Here is a 22,953-nt window from a genome sequence, read left to right as displayed (position 1 = left end):
GGGCAATGCATGCTGGAGCTGACATAGGGCAACATCTTGTGTGCCCTCAGATATGTCTCTGTGTGCCACAGGTAGCATGAGTGCCATAGGTTCACCAACATGGCTCTAGATCATTAAAGACAATCTCAGTGGTTGTTCTTTCACAGCAGCTATTTTGCAAATGTGATTCCTCTTATCTTAGGGCAGGTATTTTCTCTAGCCTACACTATGTTCTCTGTATGTATTTATTAGTGTCGAAATGTTCGGGGGCAGTAGTATAGAATAGGGAAAAAAGCAAAGTTATGTTATTTTGTTATAAATCTAAATGACTATATTTTTGTTGGAAGTAAGAAAGGCAAGTTACTTTTACAGAGGTATTCTGATAAACATTATTTTTAGTAGATCTTAATTTCTTCTATCTCTTTCAGTGTGGTGGATAAGTTGATAATGATCTGTGATAACTGTATTGAAGAAGAGATTCCCCAGTGGTTGTGGATACTCCCAATTCTTTATCTATTTACTGTGAATGATTCTGAATATAAAACCAGGACTTGCCTTGAATCAGAAGAGAAATGGGCAAGGTTGGAATGTATTCGGTATTTGGAATTCAGAAATAAAAGCAGAAACATAAACAAGTAAGTTTTTCCGCCTAGTATTGTTATCCCTGAAATAATTTCTAATTTTTTAAAAGTTAATTTGAGCTAAGACATGGATTTCCACTATTTATACAGATAGTCCTCAATTTATAACTATTTATTTAGTGACTGTTTTAAATTACAACAGCACTGAAAAAATGACTTATGATTGTTTTCCCCATGTTTTTACACCCATTGCTGCATCCCCACATGGTCACGTGATCAGAATTTGGCCGCTTGGCATCTGACTCATATTTATGACAGTTGCAGTGTCCCAGCGTCATGTGAGCCTTTGGTGACTTCCTGACAAGCAAAGTCAATGGGGAAGCCAAATTCACTTAACAACCATGTTGCCAACTTAACAGCTGTGATGATTCACTTAACAACTGTGGCTAGAAACTTTGTAAAAAGGAGCAAAACTCACTTCACCAGTGTCTTGCTTGGCAACAGTAATTTTGGACTCAGTTGTGGTTATAAGTTGAGGACTACCTTAGGCTGTAAAACTGTACTCCAAGAAATAGAAATAGTGCCATTTGTTGATGTGATCTTCCAAGATAGTGTTTGTGACCTTCACAAACGATACGGAAGTTAATAAAAATAATGTTATTGTTGCATGAATAATTAAACTTTCTCCACTGGTGCAGGTATTTTTGCTTGATTAGTCCATAAAATGACTGAATAAATTACTCAGGTCCGTGCAAGAGTTTCAAGAAAGAATTGAGAATATTATGAAACAATAATATTGTGATATAAGAGACCAATATGCAACTTAGGAAGTACTTCTGAGGTGGTAACTAGAATTTAGGTTGGGTCATATTTTGGTACTTTATGTCAGGGTTCTAAATAGCATCCAAAATTAAATCAGAGTCAAATCACTCCTCAAAGTTCCAATTTATTAAGAGAGCACATCTGGGAAAACCTGAATCTGAAAACTTCCCAGTCCCCCCCAGTTGAAAGTTCAAGATCTTACCCCCACCCCCACAAGTCCATCACATGGTCCAATCTTCCACTGCCTTGTTGGCAGCTTCCACCCATCCAGTTCCAGTTAGGTGCCGAGGTGCAAAGACAAAGGATGTCTTGGCTTTCTAGAAAGAATTTTGTTATGGCTACATATCCGTACAATCCCTCCTCCCATTTTCCCACAATAGAAAATGCATAGTAGAATAATAGAAAGTGTGGCAGGCCAAAGATCCAAAAGAAAAGATGGCTGCAGGCCTGACACTTTATTCTGATGATCAATATTAAACAAGTAATATAACTGGACTATTGCAATATGCTGTACATGGGGCTACTCCTGAAAAGTATCCAGAAGCTTCATCTGGTGCAGAACAAGGCCATCTGGGCAATTTTAGGGGCCCAAGAAGGCTGCATGTGACACCTTTGCTTTGTGAGCTGCATTGGGTATCAGTTTGCTGTACCATATTGCTCAATTGCTTTCAACCATGGCAGAGCTTCTAATGTACTTTAAAGTCTTTAAAATTCAGGGAGATATTACCTGCCTTTAAAGTAGCCCATACTGAAGTATATAACACAATCAATTATCAAGAGCTGACCACAGGAAGTATTTTATGAAATTTTGTATTATGTCATTGTTTTATGATAATTTTATGTTATTTGCATTGTCATTGCTTGCCCTCAGAGGTGAGGAAGGCCCCCAATCTCTTGGCCTTCTGCAAAGGGGTCAAAATTTGGCTATGTAGTCTTGCGTGGGGGGACACAGGAACCTACATAACCAGGGGACTGGTTGAACCCATAAGAAATCCCCCTCCCAGCCTGTACCAATAGCTACTAATCTCCTATCTTGGCATTCTTCATCTTTTGAAATTTTATAAGGTCATTTTATCATTTTAACATTTTAATCCTAAATTATTCAGGTTTTTTTTGAATTTTTATTTTATTTTAATTGAACAAAAGCACAAAAAAAGAATCATCCTTCATTACATCTTGTAAAAAGCGTGTCGATTGGTTACAGATAACTTTCGTGCATTTCTTCCACAGTCATTACTTATAGTTCATATTAGATTTGACTTTAAGTCAAAAATCTTTGTATATCTTACTATCAATGTACCACAATTCTCATTTGACTACAATTATTTGAACATGCTTTTACCTCAAATCATTCATATTTTAAAACACAACCACATAATGGCATTCATTAGCTATTTCAAAAAATCCTCCAATAACATTATACCTTTATAACATCTTTTAAGTAAAAGTCAATAAATAAAGTTTCTAAGCCTTTCCCCCCCTTTTTTCCAACTCACTGATTAAAATTTATATCCGAGTTACTTTTGCCAATACCATAGCATATATATATTGTTAAATAATGGCCATTAACATTTCCTTGTTATTCCTTGGCTAAAAATCATTTACTATTTATGTCCCATCTCCTCTCATCAGACTCCCCCCCCCCCACAAATAAAAAACGGTACGCCTTTATAACAATATCTAAATAAAAAATTCTTAATAAAATTTTATAGGTCTTTTTCCCAAGTCACAATTTGCAATTTATATCCATTTTTTGCTAGATTACCATACATGTATATATCATTAGGCTATATACATTATCATTTCCTTATTGTTATTATAGTTAATTAATTGTTAGTGAATAAACATTTGATAACAATCTAAAACAATCCAAGAGTTACAAAATTCCTACTTATTAGTTACCAAAATCAACTGATTTTTTATTATCAACTTTCATTATCAACATATATCTTTCCAGTAACAAAAAAATCTCTCTTTTGCCAATTGTGGTGTAAGTCTTCTTTTTATCTCCTTTATAAGGTTTTTATAGACTTCTCTCCACACTTTAAACTCACTGTTTAGGATTTATATCCAAGTTACTCTTGCCAATACCATAGCATGTATATTTTGTTAAACAATGTCCATTAACATTTCCTTGTTGTTATTATAATTGGCTAAAAATCATTTACTATTTATGCCCCATCTCCTCTCATCAGCCCCCCCTCAAAAAAACCTTACACATTTATAACAAGATCTAAATGAAAATTTGTTAATAAAATTTATAGGTCTTTTTCCCAAGTCACAATTTACAATTTATATCCAAATTTCTTTTACTAAATTGCCAATACATGTATATATCCTTATGCTGTATCCATTATCATTTCATTATTATTATTTTGGTTAATTAATTGTTAGCGAGTAAACATTTAAAAACAATCGAAAACGATCTAAGAGTTACAAAATTCCTACTTATTAATCACCAATAATAAAAAACTAATTTTTTATTATCAACTTTCATTGTCAACAAAACCGTCTTATCTCTCTTGCCAATTGTGGAGTCAGTCTTCTTTTTATCTCCTTTATAGGGTTTTTATAGGCTTCTCTCCGCACTTTGTTGGTTGAAGAGTTTCTCAGATAATCTCATTGCCCACCAGTTGCTACTAAAGTTAACTTGTCTTTGGTTGTCAATCTTGCTTCTGAAAAAAATTCTCTTCTTATGTCTATCATCATTAGTATTTTTTTCTTTGTCCTGGAATCTGGGCTAGAGCTCCAATTCGTCGAATTCCCTTTTCCATATTCCCTTCTTTCCATTTTCACCCACATTTGCTCCATTAATAAATTCATCTATTTTCTTAACTTTATCTTCTATATCTTCATTCTCCCCTTTAATTTTGGGGGCTCCAACCCCATCATCTTTTGCTGTGAGGAAGACTAGTCTTTCCAACTTCTTCTCAATTCTCTCATATCCTTCCAATAGATTTTGAATTCCAGCCAAGATATTTTGGAATTTTAAGGTTTCCTCATCTAAGTATTGATCCATGTTTCCAATACAGAAGATAGAGAAGAAAAAAAACTAATAGCGACTGCCACTCTAGTCTTCCAGGCCTCTCTTACTTTTATTTTAAATTGACTTGAACACAAGTTCTTTTATACTCTTCAAAGGGGAAGGTTTCTTTCTTTCTTTCTTTCTTTCTTTCTTTCTTTCTTTCTTTCGTGCTTCCTTCCTTCCTTCCTTCCTTCCTTCCTTCCTTCCTTCCTTCCTTCCTTCCTTCCTTCCTTTCCCTGTCAAAATAATTCTCAGAGGCACCTGTGAAAATAGTTCGTGCCCTTGGTTCTTTATCAGTTTCTGTAAACAAGTTGCAAACCCTTCAGCTGCAAAGTTAGTGAAGTCAAATAAGAAGAGAGATACGTTGTTTCAAAACCCCCAGCTTCTGACCTCTGAGTGGCAGTTAATTTTCACCTTCTATAGGAAACAAAGTTCTTTAGATTTCTTTTAGTGTGATTTAATAACAAGAACAGGAAGAATTGTTAAAATAAAAAGGAATGTTTTAATCTAGAAGTCAAAAAATAAAGCAACAAGAAGCAGAAGAAAAAAAATCCGTTCACTTTAAGAGGAGAGATGAAGAACATTATGAGCATTTCAATCCACAAAAAATAGTTACAAAGAAAAATAAAAACTTTCCACAGTGATAAGGATCTAATTTGGCTTTAAAGAAACATTTCTTTGGGCAGTCTTTAGCAAAATAAAAAACCTCACCAGAAGGACTCATTTTCTCTTTTCACTTCTTTCCTTCCGGAGCGTCCTGATTTCATCAGCCTAGGGGCTGCCTGTTTACTGCTGGCTTGAAGCACTTCCCTTGGGTTGATCAGGGATTTTGCGATATCCCTGAGACCAGCAAGGCTTTGTCTTCCTGATCACCGTCTCTATGGGATGGTTTAGGTCTCAATGGCCCTCCAGCGCAAAAGTGTCAACGGCGGTCTCAGAGTATCGAGACAGCACATTGTAACATCACAACGTGGCTCCTCCTTCCCCCTAAATTATTCAGTTTTTAATTGTTTAATTTTATTGATTAAATTGCACACTGCCCAGAGCAACTCTCTGAAGGAGATGGGCAGTTAAGAAGTATGAAATATAAATAGATAAATACCTTCGCAGTCAATAAACCCAGTTCTTTTAGATAACAGCAACTGCAATATGTAAAACCAATTTGAAATTTCTTAATTTCTGGATTCACAGTTCCTCACATTCTGTATAGTTTTGAAATTGAAGCTCTTACAAAACGTACTCAGAGAATACACATTGTGCCCTGTTTTTATTCAAATTTCTATGTAACTGTCATGCTTTTCTTTATGTTGAAAAGGAATATAATAATGGAAAAGAAGCATTTGCTGAAAGGAAACAGAACATTATTCAGATCCTGGTTCTGCTTGTTACCACTATATCATCTGGTGGATTTTATCTCCGAACCTTATGCTGATCCATTCGACTGTCTTCTGGGAACCTTTCATAGACTGAACAACTTGAGAATTGACCCTCAAAACTGTCAGGTTTGTTCTGATTTCTAATTAACATTTTTAATTATCTTTGTCTGATGATGGCAAGGGACAAATATCAGAGGCTCAACTTACATTCGGCCCATAAGTTTGTCATTACTCCTTATGTGAAGTATGCACCAGCAAGTATGAGAACTTGATTTGTCTAACCTATTCCAGTAAATTGGTCCATTAAGGCCTGACTTAAAGATTTGGCGTCAATTTGACATACCAAATTGCTACTTTTGGCTTCAGGGTAGAATAACCTACCTTGATCAAAACATACTGTTTGCCTTTGATATCTTGGGCTCACAATACAGGTAGTCCTTGACTTACAACAATTCATTTAGTGACCATTCAAAGTTACAACAGAACTGAAAAAAGTGACTTACGACCATTTTTCACACCGTTGCAGCATCCTAATGGTCACCTGATCAAAATTCAGATGCATGTCATCTAATTCATATTTATGACCCTTGCAGTGTCCTGGGGGTCACGTGATCTCCTTTTGTGGCCATCTGACAATGGGGAAGCCAAATTCACTTAACAGCCATGTTATTAACTTCTGAATGATTCCCTTCACAACTGTGGCAAGAAGAGGCATAAAATGGGGCAAACTCACTTAACAAATGTTTTAACAATATAAATTTTGGGCTCAATTGTAGTTGTAACCTGAGGACTACCTGTATGCATCACTCACATCTGGAAGGGCCCCATATTAACAGTAGGTTGCAAGGGGCTTTATTCTTATCAGGGTAGTACTGTATGTCCTGGCATATGTCATAGAATTTCATTTATGTGAATACTTCCTCCCCAGTGGAAGGAATACTCATTCACTTGGGTAGTAATCAGTCAGATTTGGCAGTCGCAGGCAAAAGTAGGTAAGCATCATGAGCTAATAATAAGATACCCTGTACCCTTAAGGAGATACACAGCACAGAATTCTCTTTTTGAAACACAGTGGTTCCCAATATTTCTTGAGGGTTATTACCCCACTAGGCAGAACAGACGAAGCATTCAGCTCCAGGAAGGCTAAAACTACCTTAATTGGTATAAAAGCAGAATCTTGGAAGATTGACTGTGCTGTACTTTTCCCCTCTGATGCTTCAATGAATTAAGGGGGTATCTGCCTGAGCCACTTCCAAATATTCATCCATCCATCCAATTTCTAGAGACCCCCCCCATCTCAAACAAGTGTCACTAGGTGGTGAATAACCCAGTAAGAGAAACTCTTTAAGTTTGCTGTTTTATCTGTCCTAGATACCAGTCAGTTGCCAAGTCTCTGAATTTTGATCATGGTGCTATGGGGCTGATGCTACAGTCATAAGTGCCATTGTAACTTTGAACTGTCACAAAATGAATGGTTCGAAGCCGAAGACTACCTGTATCCACTTTCAAATAAACTTTCCAACCAAGAGAAAAGAAGGGGAAAAATCATATTTGTTGAGGTTCTCAATGGAAACATTTTGTTTCCATTGCTGCTTTCCATAGTGCATGCTTGCAAAATGATGAGCAGAGTTGTGGTAGCTGGTCATCTGTGACTCTCTCAAGAGGGTTCCCTAAGTCTTTCCTCTATAATCCCAATTGTTGCAACCTCCATTGCCACCATTCTGTACAGAGAAATGCCCTCTCAACATCTTTCTCTCAGAAAGAGGTGGTATGTTAGGAGCACTAGTTTCTCCTCTTGCCCATTGGTAGATAATAGTGCGTTGTAAGCTCCATTCTCTGGCAAAATGAGTGCATGGGTTTCAGAAAGAAGATGCAAGTGGTTACATAGATTAAGTTTAGGTAGCTAATGGAGAATTACTCGCAGGTAAATGAGAGCAGAGGAAAGTCTCATTACTACATATACTTGCAGATAAGCCCTTCCACGGGTAAGCCAAATATTTTTTTTGTCGGTGTTTTACAACTAAAATTCTTGATTTATCCAACGTTTATAAATGTGCAGTATTTATGTTTAGATCCATTAATTGTCCAAGTCTTCTCTAGGACAGGATGTACTTCTTACAAATGGAGGTATTCAGATGCACGACAACACACACAAGCGCACAAAACCATACACACACACACCAACCAATCACTTTAGGCAATAAACTGTACAAAGTCGGTTGACTGGGAGATGTTTGTCTACAATATTGATTCTTTTTAATTGGATCTTTTTTCTCTGTTTTAGGATGTAGAAAAGCTGTTAAAAAAATTGTTGCACATCCTGTCAGAAAAAAATATGTAAGTAAAATGTGCATGTACTTTTTTTAAGCATTAATTTAGAACATGCCTCACTGAAGTAAACAATAGAAAAATTGTTAGTGAATCACTTATGTAGCTTTGTTTTGTCGAGCTGAAAATGGTAACCCATGATTTGGGGTCCTCAGGTATTTGAGGAGATACTTGATTTAATCGGGTATTGGAAAAGTAGCTGATGTTTGTGCAGTTTCTAGAGAGAGCATGCTCAGAAACCACCATTTGCAAAGCTGACCTGCTGATCAATTGTGGCATAGCCTTAGAAGGCAAAATGGCCTATGTGGCCCTTGCTGTCGGAAGGAAATATGATGCCTCTGTACACGATAAAGTGCTCCATCAGATGGATTGATCATGATCCCCAAGCTAGTCATAAAAGATTACATGCTATTTTAATAATCATAAACATTAATGTATAAAAACACTTTAAGAGAAGTTAGAAAGATTAATTTGTTTTGTTTACTAATATTTGTAAGCCATTTTTGTGTGTGACAGTGCCATGATTAGCATTTCATGTTTGGGATATTTCTACTAGAAAAGGAGAATTGGAGACCATTAGAACAAAGTAGGAAGTGATTTTGAGGAAAGGAAAAAAAATGACCTCACTCTTCCTTCCTATAGAGCAGGGCTATCAAACTCCCAGCCCATGGGCTGGATATGTTACGTGCTGGCTACGTCCAGTTTAGCGAAGGGGAAAAAAGTCCTGATACGTCACGCTGCTATTATGACATGAGTTTGACACCCCTGCTATAGAGGAATCCCACTATAGAGTATGATATTGCATGGACACCCCGCTCCCTGCCCCCATTTTTTGACATCTGCCTGCTGCCATTGCTGGCTCTCTATTGAGGAATACCGAGTCATTCAGGGAGGAGGAATCAGGCAGGGGATTAATCTTGAATTGTTGCACAACTGCAAGAGACCCAGACACCACCTCCCCCAAGTTCCATGGAACCATTCCTGTCTGCTCCCAAGGGAAGACAAGCAGTCTGGGGAAATTCCTGTACAGTAGGTAAAATGCAATACCAACTTGAACCTTTCACGGTTGGCTCTATTGCTTGAGCTTGACACCTTCCCCCACTTTCCAGCGCCCATCCTTGCCAGCCCAACTGATACCCTTGCTGGCCCTCTATGCTGTCTTTGTCAGCTCCCCCACGGTCCTTGCCAGTCCTTCCATGCTTCCCAGCGCTTGCCCACAGCATCTCCCCAATTTGCTGCACTCCTTATCTGGGGCTCCTGCCTCTTTCTCCTTAATGACCCACCCAGTCCTAGGGTTATGCTGGCATACAGGACTACTGTCACTAAGTGATGCAATCACTTTATGCTGTGCTTTACATTTGCATCCCTTATCAGTGGCAATTGCTTTTATTTCAATTATAATTGACCCAATTGCTGTGGTAATCCCAAGACTACCAGTATTTTGTTAGGGCTCCCCTTAACTTTGATAGTAGGCCACTGTTCCAGGTGAGGCACACCTTTGGAAAATTATGAATGAATGGTGTTCATATTCACAAAATGACTTCTATAGAAGACTTCCTAATTCAAAGAATCAACTATGGGGATGTGTATGACTGGCATACTTTTAATGTGCATTGGTGGTGTCTCTTGATTGCAAAAAATATATAAACTTTCTGCAATTCAGTACAATTCAGAAAGAAGATTGGAGATGCTCTGCTTCTGCCTGTCTAAAAGTTCATGGGATATGCAGCAATCGGATTCAAGAAATATCACAATACAAGTTATTAGCTACAGCAGTTGAGATTGTTTCAACAATTCTTGCACTCGTACCATCAGAGGTAAGCTTCTCCCTCTTGCCCTTTGATAATTCGTTAAGACAAGTGTGGAAAAGGCTTTCTTGATCCCCCTGAAACTGACTAGAAAAACAGAATAACAGAGTTGGAAGGGTTCTTGGAGGTCTTCTAGTCTCACCCCTGGTCAAGCAGTAGACCCTATCCATTTCACACCTAGGGGGAATTCATTGGAACAAATAGCTTTGGTGATGTAGTTATATGAAAACATCACTGTTTTTGAGTACTTCTGGCAGATAAAAGTCCTTGACTTACAACAGTTTGCTTAGTGACTTTTCAAAGTTAACAGCAGCACTGAAAACAGTGACTTATGATCAATTTTCACACTTAACAACCACTGCAGCATTTTCAGGGTCACGTGATCACAATTCAGACGCTTGGCCATTGAGTCATATTTATGACGTTTGCAGTGTCCTGGGGTCATGTGATCACCTTTTGTTATCTTCTGACAAGCAAAGTCAATGAAGAAACCAGATTCATTTAACAATGTGTTACTACCTTAACAACTGCAATGATTCACTTAACAACTATGGCAAGAGAAATTGGGCAAAATTCACTTAACCGCTATCTCATTTAGCAACAGAAATTTTTGGACTCAGTTGTGGTTGTAGGTTGATGACTTCCTGTAAAGTATTTTAAACTTCACAAAGTAATTTGGCTTGAAATTCACATCCCTAATGTGATGATAACAGTTGGACTATTATCAAACCTGGCATAGATTTGATACAGATTAGGGGTATACTGAATCTAACCTAACTTCCCCCCCCCCTTGTCTGTATTTCCCTCCCTTTGAATTGTGAGCCGCCCTGAGTCCCTCCGGGAATAGGGCGGCATATAAATGCAATAAGTTCAATTCAATTCAATATGTATTATTCCCCGCTTTGATGTTCAGAAGATACTGTATAACCATAGAGATTATGGTTTTCCTTTCCATGGTCAAATTTCACAGATCTCAGTAGGCTGCACAGTGGATCATTCTGTGATGCCTGAGATACCCTGCCAAGCATTTTAGGATTATAGCTGAAATAGTAGAGAGTCCCATTGGCAAGCTTAATCATAGGGGACCTAGGAAGTATGCCTTCTCTCTTGTGCCCCTATCCTATGGAACAGCATCCCCACCTGTGATAGAGGAACCTCTTTCCCCGGAAATTTCAAAAAGCTCTTCAAATCTAGGCTTTGATCCTAGGCTTAGTGTTAATGTGTTGGTTGGTGCCATTGTGCTGAATTGGGCTGCATTTTAAAGATTGTTTTGGTCCGAGTTATTTTATGCTTTTAATTATTTTAATTTAGTACTATATTTTGTAAGCCACCCAAAGTTAACTTGAATGGGTATCTATAAAAGTAATCCATGATTTATGGCTGTTCTGCAGCATCCCATGGTCACGTAATCGCATTTTATCATATTTTGCTGAAAATTGGCATTTACTGTAGGCGTTTGGCAAAACTGGTCCATAGTAAAAAATTGGTTTGCTTAGTATCTATGGTGTTCACTTAATGACTGAAGCAGTCAATTTATTGACTTTGATGTCTGCAAAAAAGTTTGTAAAAATCAGGTCAATCACATGAGTGACCCATTCTATGACCATAATGGGAAGGCTCCATTACAGTTGTAGTTTGAAGACTACCTATATTAAATCTACTTTTATTATTACAGTTCATCTCAAAGTCAGCCAGATACTTAGATTTGATTTGGCCTTTTAGGTGTCCATCAAGTCCTTCCCAAGGACCTGAGATAGACAAATGTGTTTGGTGTTGTTGCTATTAGTGGAGATGGGTAACTGCCTCTAAGTGGATTTTCCTCTCTTAAAATGTTACTTGTGCTCATTCAAGAAACGGGTTTCCCTTCTCATTCAACAAATTATATTTTCCTTTTCATATGACAGGTTTCCGAGTTTGCCATAGTATTCAACAGTGTTTATAAAACTACTAGCAATTGGTTTTATAATTCTCTTCCGAAATCTCTGCTGGAAAAAGGACGAATTGTGTTTTCTTCGAAAAAGGAACTTGAGGTTTGTGTTTTGGAATTGCACTATATCTACATTTTATATAGAACATTGTGATTTACAGCTTTCTTTTTATTTTAACAGTAGTTCTAATTTTCTTTTCCTAGTCATTTTTATATCAGTAATCCTTACTGAAAAGATGCATAATTAAACATGCATTTAATGCATGAATTTTTGCAGTGTACATTGTGAAGTGATTCAGCATCTCTGTTGAACATCTAGCGGCTAGATTCTAGCCTATCAGAGAGGCATCTGTCACCCACCAGTTGCAATACTTTTCTCTGTTCTTTACAAGTCTGCAGAGTGTTACTTCAGAAAAATTAGAGGGCACAGAAAAGACGAGACCAAAGTTGAAAACTAATCTAATTTATCCTAGAAATTATGAACATTGTTTTCATAATTACTTCCCTGAAGTCATAATAGGATCTCAAATTGTAGTTTCCTTCAGGTTTGAAGATGGAATTTAACCTAACATTACATCTTTAGGTTTAGGTTTCCAATTGTTTCTCCTTTTATTATAGCTAACTGATGATTCATACCTTAAAAAGCATGTATTCTTTTCTAATAGATGATGAAGTATTCTAGCATTAAACTTACATGTTTCCATTTGAGCGAAATAAATACTCTCATTCCTACTTCTGCTTTAAACATTTTTTCATTTGTGGCTTTAAAATGTAAAATAATGTTTTCTTTGTAGGCATGGGATCACTTTTTGAAAATAAAGTTTCCTAATAGCAGTACTTCGGAATATTGGAAAGAATCTTTGATTTCAATTTTGAAAATGAGAATTAAACAGGTATGTAGATATATAGTGTTATATGAACGAGATATTAATTTGCTTTTACTAATTAATTGAGATGTAGATGGGCATAACCTATTTGAAGTGTATGGAAAGCTTTTATATAATAGTTTTGTGACATGTGTCTTCATTTATTGTCATTAAACCAAGTTAGTCTGATCACTATCATATCTGGCAAAACTGCTTGGAGTTTCTAGCATCAACAAAATACGGTTTGGGACAAGAATGAATCACTACAGTAATATAAACTTACCATTTGTTTTGAGCTGATGTGTGGTTGTACAGGTTGTTGCTCAATCTGTTCAGCAATAAATGGTTAAAGTATGTCTTGGCACAACTACACAATTCAAATCAGTAGTTGGCTTTGCTTCTACAATCCATCTTTCTTAACCTGGTTTCCTCCAGATGTCTGATGACTATAATTCTCAGGCATTACTGGGCTCTTTAATAGTTAATATGTCTGTAAGAGTCTCTAAATTACCTGAACCAAGTCTCTTATTACACTCTTTCTTGTCTAAGACGTGTTTTGGGAAGAAAATGCATTTTTGGTATGCTTTATTGAGATCTGATGAGAGTGCTGCATTCCTGGGTTTCAGGTTCTTCCCCAGCAGGATGAAGGATATCAAATCTTGGAGAGATTTTGCCTGTTGCTAAGGGCACTGTACCAGAGATAATGGGATATAAATACCTCTACGTAAAATTGGTTGAGGGGACAACTTGAGTATCTTTCTACTGCCATGATGACGAACCTCTGGCACATGTGCCACAGGTGGCACGCGGAGTCCTCTCTGCAGGCATGCAAGCCGTTGCCCAGCACACGGACCTCCTGCTGACCAGCTGATTTTTGGGTTTCCCCTGCAGGCGAGAGAGGCACACACATACCTTTCTCCTCACTTTCTGCAGCCTGTGCCTTCCCAGATCATGGGAAGTCTCCAATACCACTCTGAGAACAAATCAAGGGGTTCACAGAGGACATCTGTCATGATGGTTGATGCACTAGAACAGTGATGGCTAACCTTTTTTTCCTTGGGTGCTGAAAGCACACGCGCATAGGCGCTGTCACGCACAGTCGCGTGCCAACACCCATAATGCAATGCCCCTCCCACATGCCCCACCCCCTGCACATCCACACAATCCCCACACACATGCTCCACCCCACATGCATGTGTGCGCAACCACCACCCCCGCTCACCCTGCAGAATGGCCCGCAACATCCCCCCTTTTGGGGGGAACACTGCAGCGGGGAGGGAAAGCCTCCCATCCCAAAACAGTACTGGGGAGGGGGAAAAAGCCTCCCATCCCAAAACAGTGGTGAGAGGGGGGAAAGCCTCCCCTTTCCTCCTCTCAGTGCTGTTTTGCGAAGGGAGGATTTTCCCCCTCCCCAGTGTTGTTTTGCAAAGGGAGACTTCTCAAAAAAATGCTGAGAGTGGGGAAAAGCCTCCCTTCTCAAAGCAGTGCTGAGAGGAGAAAACGCCTTGCAACTCAAAACAGTGCTGCGGGGGAATCTCCGGAGTTTTAGCGACGTCAATCTCCATACTCTGGATTGGTTGAAATAGGCTCAGAAGTTCATGGTCTCTGTGGCAATCATGTACATGTCCCAAATAGCCTCTGGTACAACACATATAAGTGGCAAGTTTAGATCTCAGTTTCATATCTGAGCAGATAGTTGGTGACTTGTCTATGCAGAACATCTGGTTTCAGTTCGAATGAAGCACCTGACATAAACAAGCATGGCATTTCTTCCAAACTACCGTATTTTTTGGAGTGTAAGACGCACCCTTTTCCCTCAAAAAAGAGGGTGAAAATCTGGGTGCGTCTTATACACTGAATACAACATTTTTGGCCTCCCGCATCCCCGCCCCCTTTGCAAAAATGGCCATGCATAGCTTTTAGGAGGCTTCCAGAGTGCTCCTGGGGGCTTGGGAGGGCAGAAATGAGTGATAAATGGCCCGGCTTTTGTTCATTTGTGCCCCCCAGCCCCAAGGAGCACTCTATAAGCCTCCTAAAGGTTATGCATGCCCCTTTTTGACCCCTTTTTTTGTGAAAAACGGGCCATTTTTGGGAGGTCTGCAGAGTGCAAAAACTTTTTAAAATTTGCCTCTTCAAAATCTTATACTATGCGTCTTATTACTCTGAAAAATATGATAATTTCCTCTCCCTTTCCATGAGCTTAGGCAGTTGAGGTCTACAAATGTAGACAAATGCAAATGCAGCACCTCCTTGCCCCCTTGAAATCCAGTCAGTTCATACCTTCTATAGCAATAGCAATAGCAGTTAGACTTATATACCGCTTCATAGGGCTTTCAGCCCTCTCTAAGCAGTTTACAAAGTCAGCATATTGCCCCCAACAACAATCTGGGTCCTCATTTTACCCACCTCGGAAGGATGGAAGGCTGAGTCAACCCTGAGCCGGTGAGATTTGAACAGCCGAACTGCAGAACTGCAGTCAGCTGAAGTAGCCTGCAGTGCTGCATTTAACCCCTGTGCCACCTCAGCTCTTCTAGGCTTTAAGGAATTATTAAACATTAAATTGTTAAGAGGATGAGATTTAAAGATGTTACCATCTATTTTATTTCTTTTAAAAAATAATTTTATTTGTGGCTTAATGTTTGAGAACTGCTTAATTATTGTATAATATTAATTGTATGATGGACATTTTGTGTGTGTATGTGATTGTAACCCTCTGAGATTCTCTCAAGTATGCCATTTAAAAAATAAATATATTAAGTGACTATAAATGCCCAATTATTGTAGAAAGACTATTGCAAAAAATAATAGTATATGGTGCCCTATGTCCTATTTCCATCCTGAACAAGGAGAACAACATTTTATATATTTTGAAAAATAATTTATTATGTTTAGGTCTTATTGCCATAATCACAAATTCTTCTTTTCTATGTCTCTACTTTGGAGACTATAAATATTTTGTAATACCAAATTATGCTTTGCTTTGATGTTTTCTAATTAGGAAGGAGCAATCGAACAAATTAAAATCTACTGTAGTCACTATGAAGAAATTCAAAAATTCAATCCTGTGATTTTGCAAGTATTTGAAAGTTGTGCCCTTGAGGCTATTGATTCAGCATACCAGGTAATTTTTTTTTGTAATACCAGGTAATTTATCTAATATCTGTCTAATCTTTCAGTAAGTAGCAATGGTTGTTATGCTTCAGTTAGTCACAGATTAAAGCAATGTAACTTCCAGACATATGCCATCCTCTCCTTCCAAGTCGGCTGATAAGTGCATTGTCTATACTAGTGATAGTGAACCTTTTTTGCCTCGGGTGCCAAAAGCATGCGTGTGCGCTATCACTTGCGTGCCCACCCCCATACTTTAATGCCCCCCATGCCATGACCCCCGCGCATGCACGGGTGACCCCTTGGCTGCCCCGTGCATGCGTCCATTGCTTTTTTGGAGTCTGGGGAGAGTGAAAACACCCCCCACCCCCTGGAGGCCCTCCAGAGGCTGGAAACAGCCTGTTTTCCGACTTCTGGTAGGTCTGGTAGGTCCGTTTTTGGCCATTCCCGGGCTCCAGAGGCTTTCTAGGAGCCTGGGGAGGGCGAAAAACAGCCCAACATGGAAACCGGAACTTCAGGAATGAACTTCTGGTTTGCGCATTGGGCAGTTTTTCGCCTTCAGGAAGCTTCCCTCAAGGGAGGGCAAAAAACAGCCCAATGTGCAAACCGGAAGTCCGTTCCCGAACGTCTGGTTTGCTCATTGGGAGTTTTTTGCCCTCCGGAGGCTTCAGGGAAGCCGCCGGAGGGTGAAAAACGGCTAATAATCAAGGCCAAAAATCAGCTTGTCAGTGTGCACATGCATGCTTGAGTTGATAGGGCCATGCCTCGCATGCCCTCAGAAATGGCTCTGCATGCCACAGGTTAGACATCTATACATTTTAGCAGGCAGGACACAAAGAGCAGTATGTTGCCTTGCAAGAGCACCTCAAGATTGTAGCTGAGTTTTCCTCATACTTCTGCGTACAGCCCAAAATACATCAAAACCTGACCTGTATCCTTCTTTTTCCGTTCATTAAATTAGATTTTTTTTTAGTATATATTACCTCTATTTATAGATAATATGTACTAAACTGCTGATTTATTCTGCTGATTGAGTTTTTTAATATTTCCCGTTGAGCATGGATGGCCCTTGTCGCATACTGTTTTTTGTTCCAGAAGTTGATTCTCACTCTTATTACGAATAGGAACTTACATTCACATAATGTGTGTTCTCAGTCCATTTCTAACAGCTATTCAAGGTCATTCTGCTTTTATAAATGAAGATTGGTCAACTTGGGGTAACAGGAACAGTGTCTTTGCTTAGGTTTACATAGGACTAAGGACTGCTGTTTAGTCTTTAGTTTATAGATACAGTATAGAAAAGTTAGATGAAATCCTGCCCATGCACCATGTTCCTGTGTACAAGTAGTTCTCAAATTACGACCACAATTGAGCCCAAAATTTATGTTGCTAAGCAAGACATTGTTAAGTGAATTTGTTAAGTGAAGACCCCATTGTACAACCTTTTTGCTACAATTGTTAAGTGAATCTTTGAAGTTGTTAAATTAGTAACATGGTTGTTAAGTGAATCTGGCTTCCCAATTGACTTTGCTTGCCAGAAAGTCGCAAAAGGTTAAGATCCTGGGATACCGGGCTTCATAAATATGAGTCAGTTGCCAAGCATCTGAATTTTGAACACATGACCATAGGGATGCTGCAACTGTCATAAGTGTGGAAAACGATCATGTCAGGTTTTTCTCAGTGCCTTTGTAACTTCAAATGGTCACTAAACAAAACATTGCAAATCAAGGACTAGCTGTATAAGCCTGCATTTCCATGGACTGGGAATTATCCCTATTGTAAGAGCAGTATCTATCTCAGCAAGTAGAAGAAAAAAATCATATGGAAGGAAAATACATTCCCCTGTGCTTGGAGAATCCAAGCATGGGTTAACTTTGTCCGTTTTCCCAGAGACTGAGGTAAAAAGGACCATGCCACCTCTGCTTGACAGAGCTCACTTTTTTAACTAAGTCCAGCCTAGAGAGCTGCAAATAATTTTTCTCCAGCTCAGTCTAAACAAACGTTATCCATAGCTTATATTCTCCAGTTTTTATTATTTTATATTAATTTGTTCTCAGTTCAAAACCTTTGGCTTCAGGTCTTTCAAATACTTTCCTTGGCTGCAGGTGAATGCACTAGTTTTCCCCGGCCCACCAGTTAGAACCGCCACCACCAAATAGATTTTAAAAGAAAGTTTTTACTTTTTCTTTAGGGCCAAGGAACTCAGCAGCCCGGAGATAGTACCCGATCACCCGGGCTAGCTTCCCAAAGCCACATTTTTTCTTTTCAGCGCTTGGAGAGCCGGTATACTGCTCTTGCACCATTTTTAGGCACTTCAAAAGTCGCAGCGGTTTATTTTGGGCACCAGGAGAGCCGGTACGCTGCTCTCATGCCATTTTAATCATTTGAAGCTTGTGCTTTCCTTTTTCGGCACCAGGAAAGCTGGTTCTCCGCTCTCGCATCATTTTGGATAATTTGAAAGTTACAATGGTTATTTTTGGTGCCAGGCGGGGCAGTACGCTGCTATCACACCAGTTTGGAGCTTGCTTAGCTGCAGTGAGGTTGGAAAGCCGAGAGTTCGTCGCCAGGGCGTTTGCAGTGCTCTGGTCACTCGATCATGTTTCAGGCCAGAATATTTGCTGTGGCTTTGGCTCCTTTGAGTTTTTTTGGATTTCTTGCAGCCCTGCCGGAAACACCTGCCCATTTGTGCCTTGCTGAGGGGCGCCATCACAGTGAGTTCATGGACCTTCTGCACTTCAGAGGCCTGTTTCTTTACCCCTCGTTCTCAAGCCTACTTTGGGGTTTCTTACCCAATAGACAAGCAGGCTTCATTCTATCATTCTATCTCTGGCAGCAGCACTGGGACAGATCTCTCCCCCAGGCTACAACCACCCCTAGAGGCATCTAGTGCCAGGGTGAGCAGACCCACCATGAGGGGCACTTCTTGCAGATCTAGGGCCAACAGCTCCGTGGTTCAGTCCACATCTGCAGCTGCTGACAGAGATGCCAAGAGGAGACAGAGGGCATTGGAGAAACCATTTTCCAAGGCTACCAGGAGTTCAGAGGCCAACAGATCCCCACCAGCATTGGCATTGGAGACTCTCTCCTCATTCACAGCCTGGTTCTCCTGCCACTCTAGAGGCGACCCAAACCTAGCCCATGGCATTACCCTTCTGTAGGGCCTTTCAGCAAAGGAAGTTGGAATGGGGTCCACCCTCCCATCTTATCAGTGGTAGGCCTACCACCCGGCCCAGTGACCAGGTGCTCAGCATCATTCTGAGTCTTCCTCTGGAGGTTTGTGCATTAATTTCTGCAGCTATCTCCCAATGGGCTGAATCGGAATTACAGTGAAGGGGTCAATCTTCTATGCCACTAGCCATGGCCAGGGCCTTTTCAGTACATATACAGTATCCTTCTTCACCATTTCCCTCCCTCCACAGCGAGGATTCACTTGCGGGAGAAGACAATCTAGGTGAACAGGAATTGTTGGAAGATCAGGGGCTCATGCCTGATAGACCTGTTTTCTCTGGACTCTTCTGGCCCACCTTGTTTAAGTCTTTTTTATACAAGGCCAAGACCGCGGCCAATATGGGAGGTCCCAGCTGAGACTTCATTGGGTTTGGATCTGACAGAATGCCTCTTTTCGGAACAAGTCCCTGAACAGGAGGTTATACCATTCCCAAAGCTGTTCCTGGACATCATCCAGAGATAGTGGACCCAGCCTATTTCCATCCATCCCCCTAGCAATGGCTGACTGGAAACTTTACAGGTCCAGACCTGGAAGGACTCCTGGAGATACCGACTGTAGATCCTCAAGTAGCCTCCCTGGCTTCATCTGCTATTGTACCATCTGATGTATCGGAGGGGCTAAAGGCGGAAGACCACAAGACAGAGATGACACTCTGCAAGACACATCAGGCGGCCGTCTTGGCACTTAGAGTGGCTACAGTTGCGTCCTTTTTTAATAGGACTTCCCTGGTTTGGCTTAGACCAGTGATGGCGAACCTTTTTCTTATGGCATGCCAAAATTGTGTGTGCAGCAGAGACTGCAATCAGTTGGCATGCACAGTGGAGCTGAGCTGGGCCTCATGGACACCGAGATCCAACATCTCTTGGACATTCTCACTATTGAGCCAGTTCCATCTGGGCAGGAGGGACTAGAATTTTATTCAATCCTCTCTCTGGTCCTGAAAAGCTCGGGGGCAGGGTGGGGTGGAGAGCCATTCTAGATTTTAAAAAGCTCAACATCCATTTGGCATACAAGCACTTCAAAATGTAATCTATCCTGGGCTGCATCTGTCAAGGTGACGTGCTGATATCGTGCATCAAAGAGGCTTACCTTCATGTACCCATCCATCCGTCTCACAGAAGATTCCTGAGATTTCACTTTACAGGGTGCCACTTCCAGTACATGGCTCTGCAAGTCAAGATCTTCACATCACAATACAAGTCCTTCAGCAACATGGATTTCCTGTGAACCTGCAAAAGAGCCATTTGCAGCTCTCCACCAGTCTACTGCACCTGGAGGCGGTGATAAATACAGAGGCCTGCAATGTTTACTTCTCCCAGGAGCAATGCTACAGTGTCTGGTCATTGGTAAGTCAACTTCAATCCCTTGGTGGTCCTTTCCCAGCTCCTGGGGAAAATGACTTGCTGTTTAGACATTGTTCCCTGGGCGCGACTGCTCGCACGGACCCGCAATGGTTTCTCCTTCCATACCAGAGGGCCGGCAGCAGCAGCTCCAACACCAGAGTTTGCGTATCTCCAAAGGTGCTCCAATCATTGCTCTGGTGGAGATCTCCTGCTCTTCAAAAGGGATGTCTGTTCAGGGAGTCGGACCGCATCATAGTGACATCCGATGCCAGTCTCTTTGGGTGGGGCATCCATACCCAGAGTCAGGTGGCTCAGGGACACTGGAGCCCATAGGAGCTATTAAACAACATAAACTGGTTGGAGCTCCGGGCCACCCACTTAACCCTTTTGACATTTTCAGGAACTGGTGACTGGGTGCTATGTCTTGATCTTCACTGAAAATGTGGTCACAAAGGCTCATATCAACTGCCAGGGGGGCATCCACTCCAGGTCCCTCATGCTAGAGGCAGAACAACTAGGCAGAGTTGCACACCCTCTCCGTCAGGGCAAAGCACATCTCTGGAATTGCAAATGTGCAGGCAGGTTGATTGAGCAGAGCCACAGTGGACTATGTAGAGTGGCATCTCCACCCAGATCTGTTCCAGGAGCTGTCCCACAGGTTTGGATATCTGCCTGTAGACTTGTTCGCTCATCTGACCAACATTCATCTCCCAAGGTTCTTCACCAGGTTTCCGGTACTGGAGGCAGAAGGGGTCAATGGTCTCCGCAGCCCTTGGCCTCAGTGGCTGCTATACACCTTTCTCCACCTTCCCCCTCATCCCGAGGGTCATCCGGAAGGTGCTTGTGGAGAGAACAAAGGTCCTGCTCATCGCTCCCCCTGGCCCAGACATCCCTGGTACACCGACCTGATCAACCTCTCAGTATCCAGGCCCTCGAGAATTCTGGATGACAAGATATCCCTCAGCTGGGGGGGCCTGCTCCGTTTGGAGCCCCAGTGGCTTCAATTAGCCATCTGGCACTTGAAAGGGATATCTTAACGTGTGACAACTTCTACAAGAGGGCCATCCAAACAATTCAGGCCTTTCACCGCACTTATATACAATGTCACCTGGACTACCTTTTGCAGATGGTGCCGCATTGGACACTGCTTCCATGACTGCTTTGATTCCACAATGTTTGGACTTTCTGCAGAACGGGTTGGACAGGGGCCTGACTCCCAATGCCCTTTGTCGACAGGTGGCCACTTTATCAATGGTTCTTTCGGGCGGAGATGGCAATACCCTTGCTCATCATCATCCAAGGGTACATAGCTTCCTGAAAGGGGCATCGAACCTCAGGCCACCCATGGTGCATTGCTACCCATTTGGGACCTATCCATCGTGCTGCAAGCTCTCACTTCCACCCCATTCGAGCCATTACGTACCATCAACCTTCGACTACTGACTCTTTACGTCGCCTTCCTTGTGGCCATTACCTCAGTCAGGAGGATCTCAGAGCTAGCAGCCCTCTCAGTCCACGGAGACCACTGCATTTTACATCCTGACAGAGTTGTGCTACGGTTAGACCCCTCTTTTTTACCTAAAGTTAACTCATGACTTCTTAGGGCCCAGGAGATTATTCTCCCGGATTTCTGTCCATGACCCACACATCATCTAGAGAGGAAGTGGCACCGTCTCGATGTAAGGGGGGCTCTCTGTAAGTACGTCAAATGAATAGCTTCCTTCAGGGAGATGTAATCCCTGTTCGTTTCTTTTCAACCAGCATCCATGGGACAGAAAGTGACTCCTGCCACCGTGGGTTGATGGTTGAAGGCTTGCATAGCCAAGGCCTACAAAATCCAGGCCAGACCATTGCCTAGGTGTATCATGACCCACTCCACCAGGAGTGCTGCCACAACCGCTGCTTGGGTGATGCAAGCTTCAGTTGAAAAAATTTGCAGGATGGCAACATGGTCATCCCTGTTGCCCTTCGTCAGGCATTATAAACTGAACATTTTTGCCTCGGCCGAGGCGTCCTTCGGGCGGCGGGTGCTGCAGAGGGTTCATTCCGACTCCGGGACCCTGGACCAATTTACTTCCCGATCTTGAGACACTATGGTTGGGCATATCCCATGCTTGGATTATCCAAGCAGCGCATAGGAGAAAGACCGTTGGCTTACCTGAACTTTGTGCGCTATGGGAGAATCCAACCCCACCCTTGTGACCAGTCGGGTCCAGGGTCAGAACACAACTTACCATCAGTTTCCATCTCAACAGGATTTACCTTCATATTTCCATCTCTTGGACTGACTGCGCCTTCGTTTAAAAAAACTGAACTCTGTCGAGCAGAGGAGGCGTGGTCAAGACCTTTTTTTCCTAACTCAGTCTCTGGGCAAATGGACAAAGTTAACCTATGCTTGAATTCTCCCACAGCGCACATAGAACGACCATTCAGGTAAGCCAACAGTGTTTTTTGGCGGGGAAGTCCCATTACATGATAAACTGAATTTTGTGACAATCTTGATAGAGCTGCAGAATCATTGTATGATACATTGAATTTATTACTGCCTAATACTACATTCT

At 41.2% G+C, this 22,953-nt stretch overlaps 1 protein-coding gene across 2 annotated transcripts in view; it reads left to right on the top strand.

Moving 5' to 3' along the window:
• Positions 1–22,953, top strand: part of RNF213 (ring finger protein 213) — a 147,155-nt gene that overhangs the window by 30,058 nt on the left and 94,144 nt on the right. For both annotated transcript variants that reach the window (XM_032212395.1, XM_032212394.1), the window contains 7 exons: positions 408–614; positions 5,723–5,909; positions 8,068–8,120; positions 9,775–9,928; positions 11,824–11,949; positions 12,641–12,739; positions 15,711–15,833. In XM_032212395.1, coding sequence (XP_032068286.1) covers positions 408–614; positions 5,723–5,909; positions 8,068–8,120; positions 9,775–9,928; positions 11,824–11,949; positions 12,641–12,739; positions 15,711–15,833 — 949 coding nt within the window. The remainder of the gene's footprint in view (positions 1–407; positions 615–5,722; positions 5,910–8,067; positions 8,121–9,774; positions 9,929–11,823; positions 11,950–12,640; positions 12,740–15,710; positions 15,834–22,953) is intronic.

Source organism: Thamnophis elegans, chromosome 2, assembly GCF_009769535.1.
Source record: "Thamnophis elegans isolate rThaEle1 chromosome 2, rThaEle1.pri, whole genome shotgun sequence".
NCBI classification, from domain to species: Eukaryota; Metazoa; Chordata; class Lepidosauria; order Squamata; family Colubridae; genus Thamnophis; species Thamnophis elegans.
This window is presented reverse-complemented; position numbering and strand designations above follow the sequence as displayed.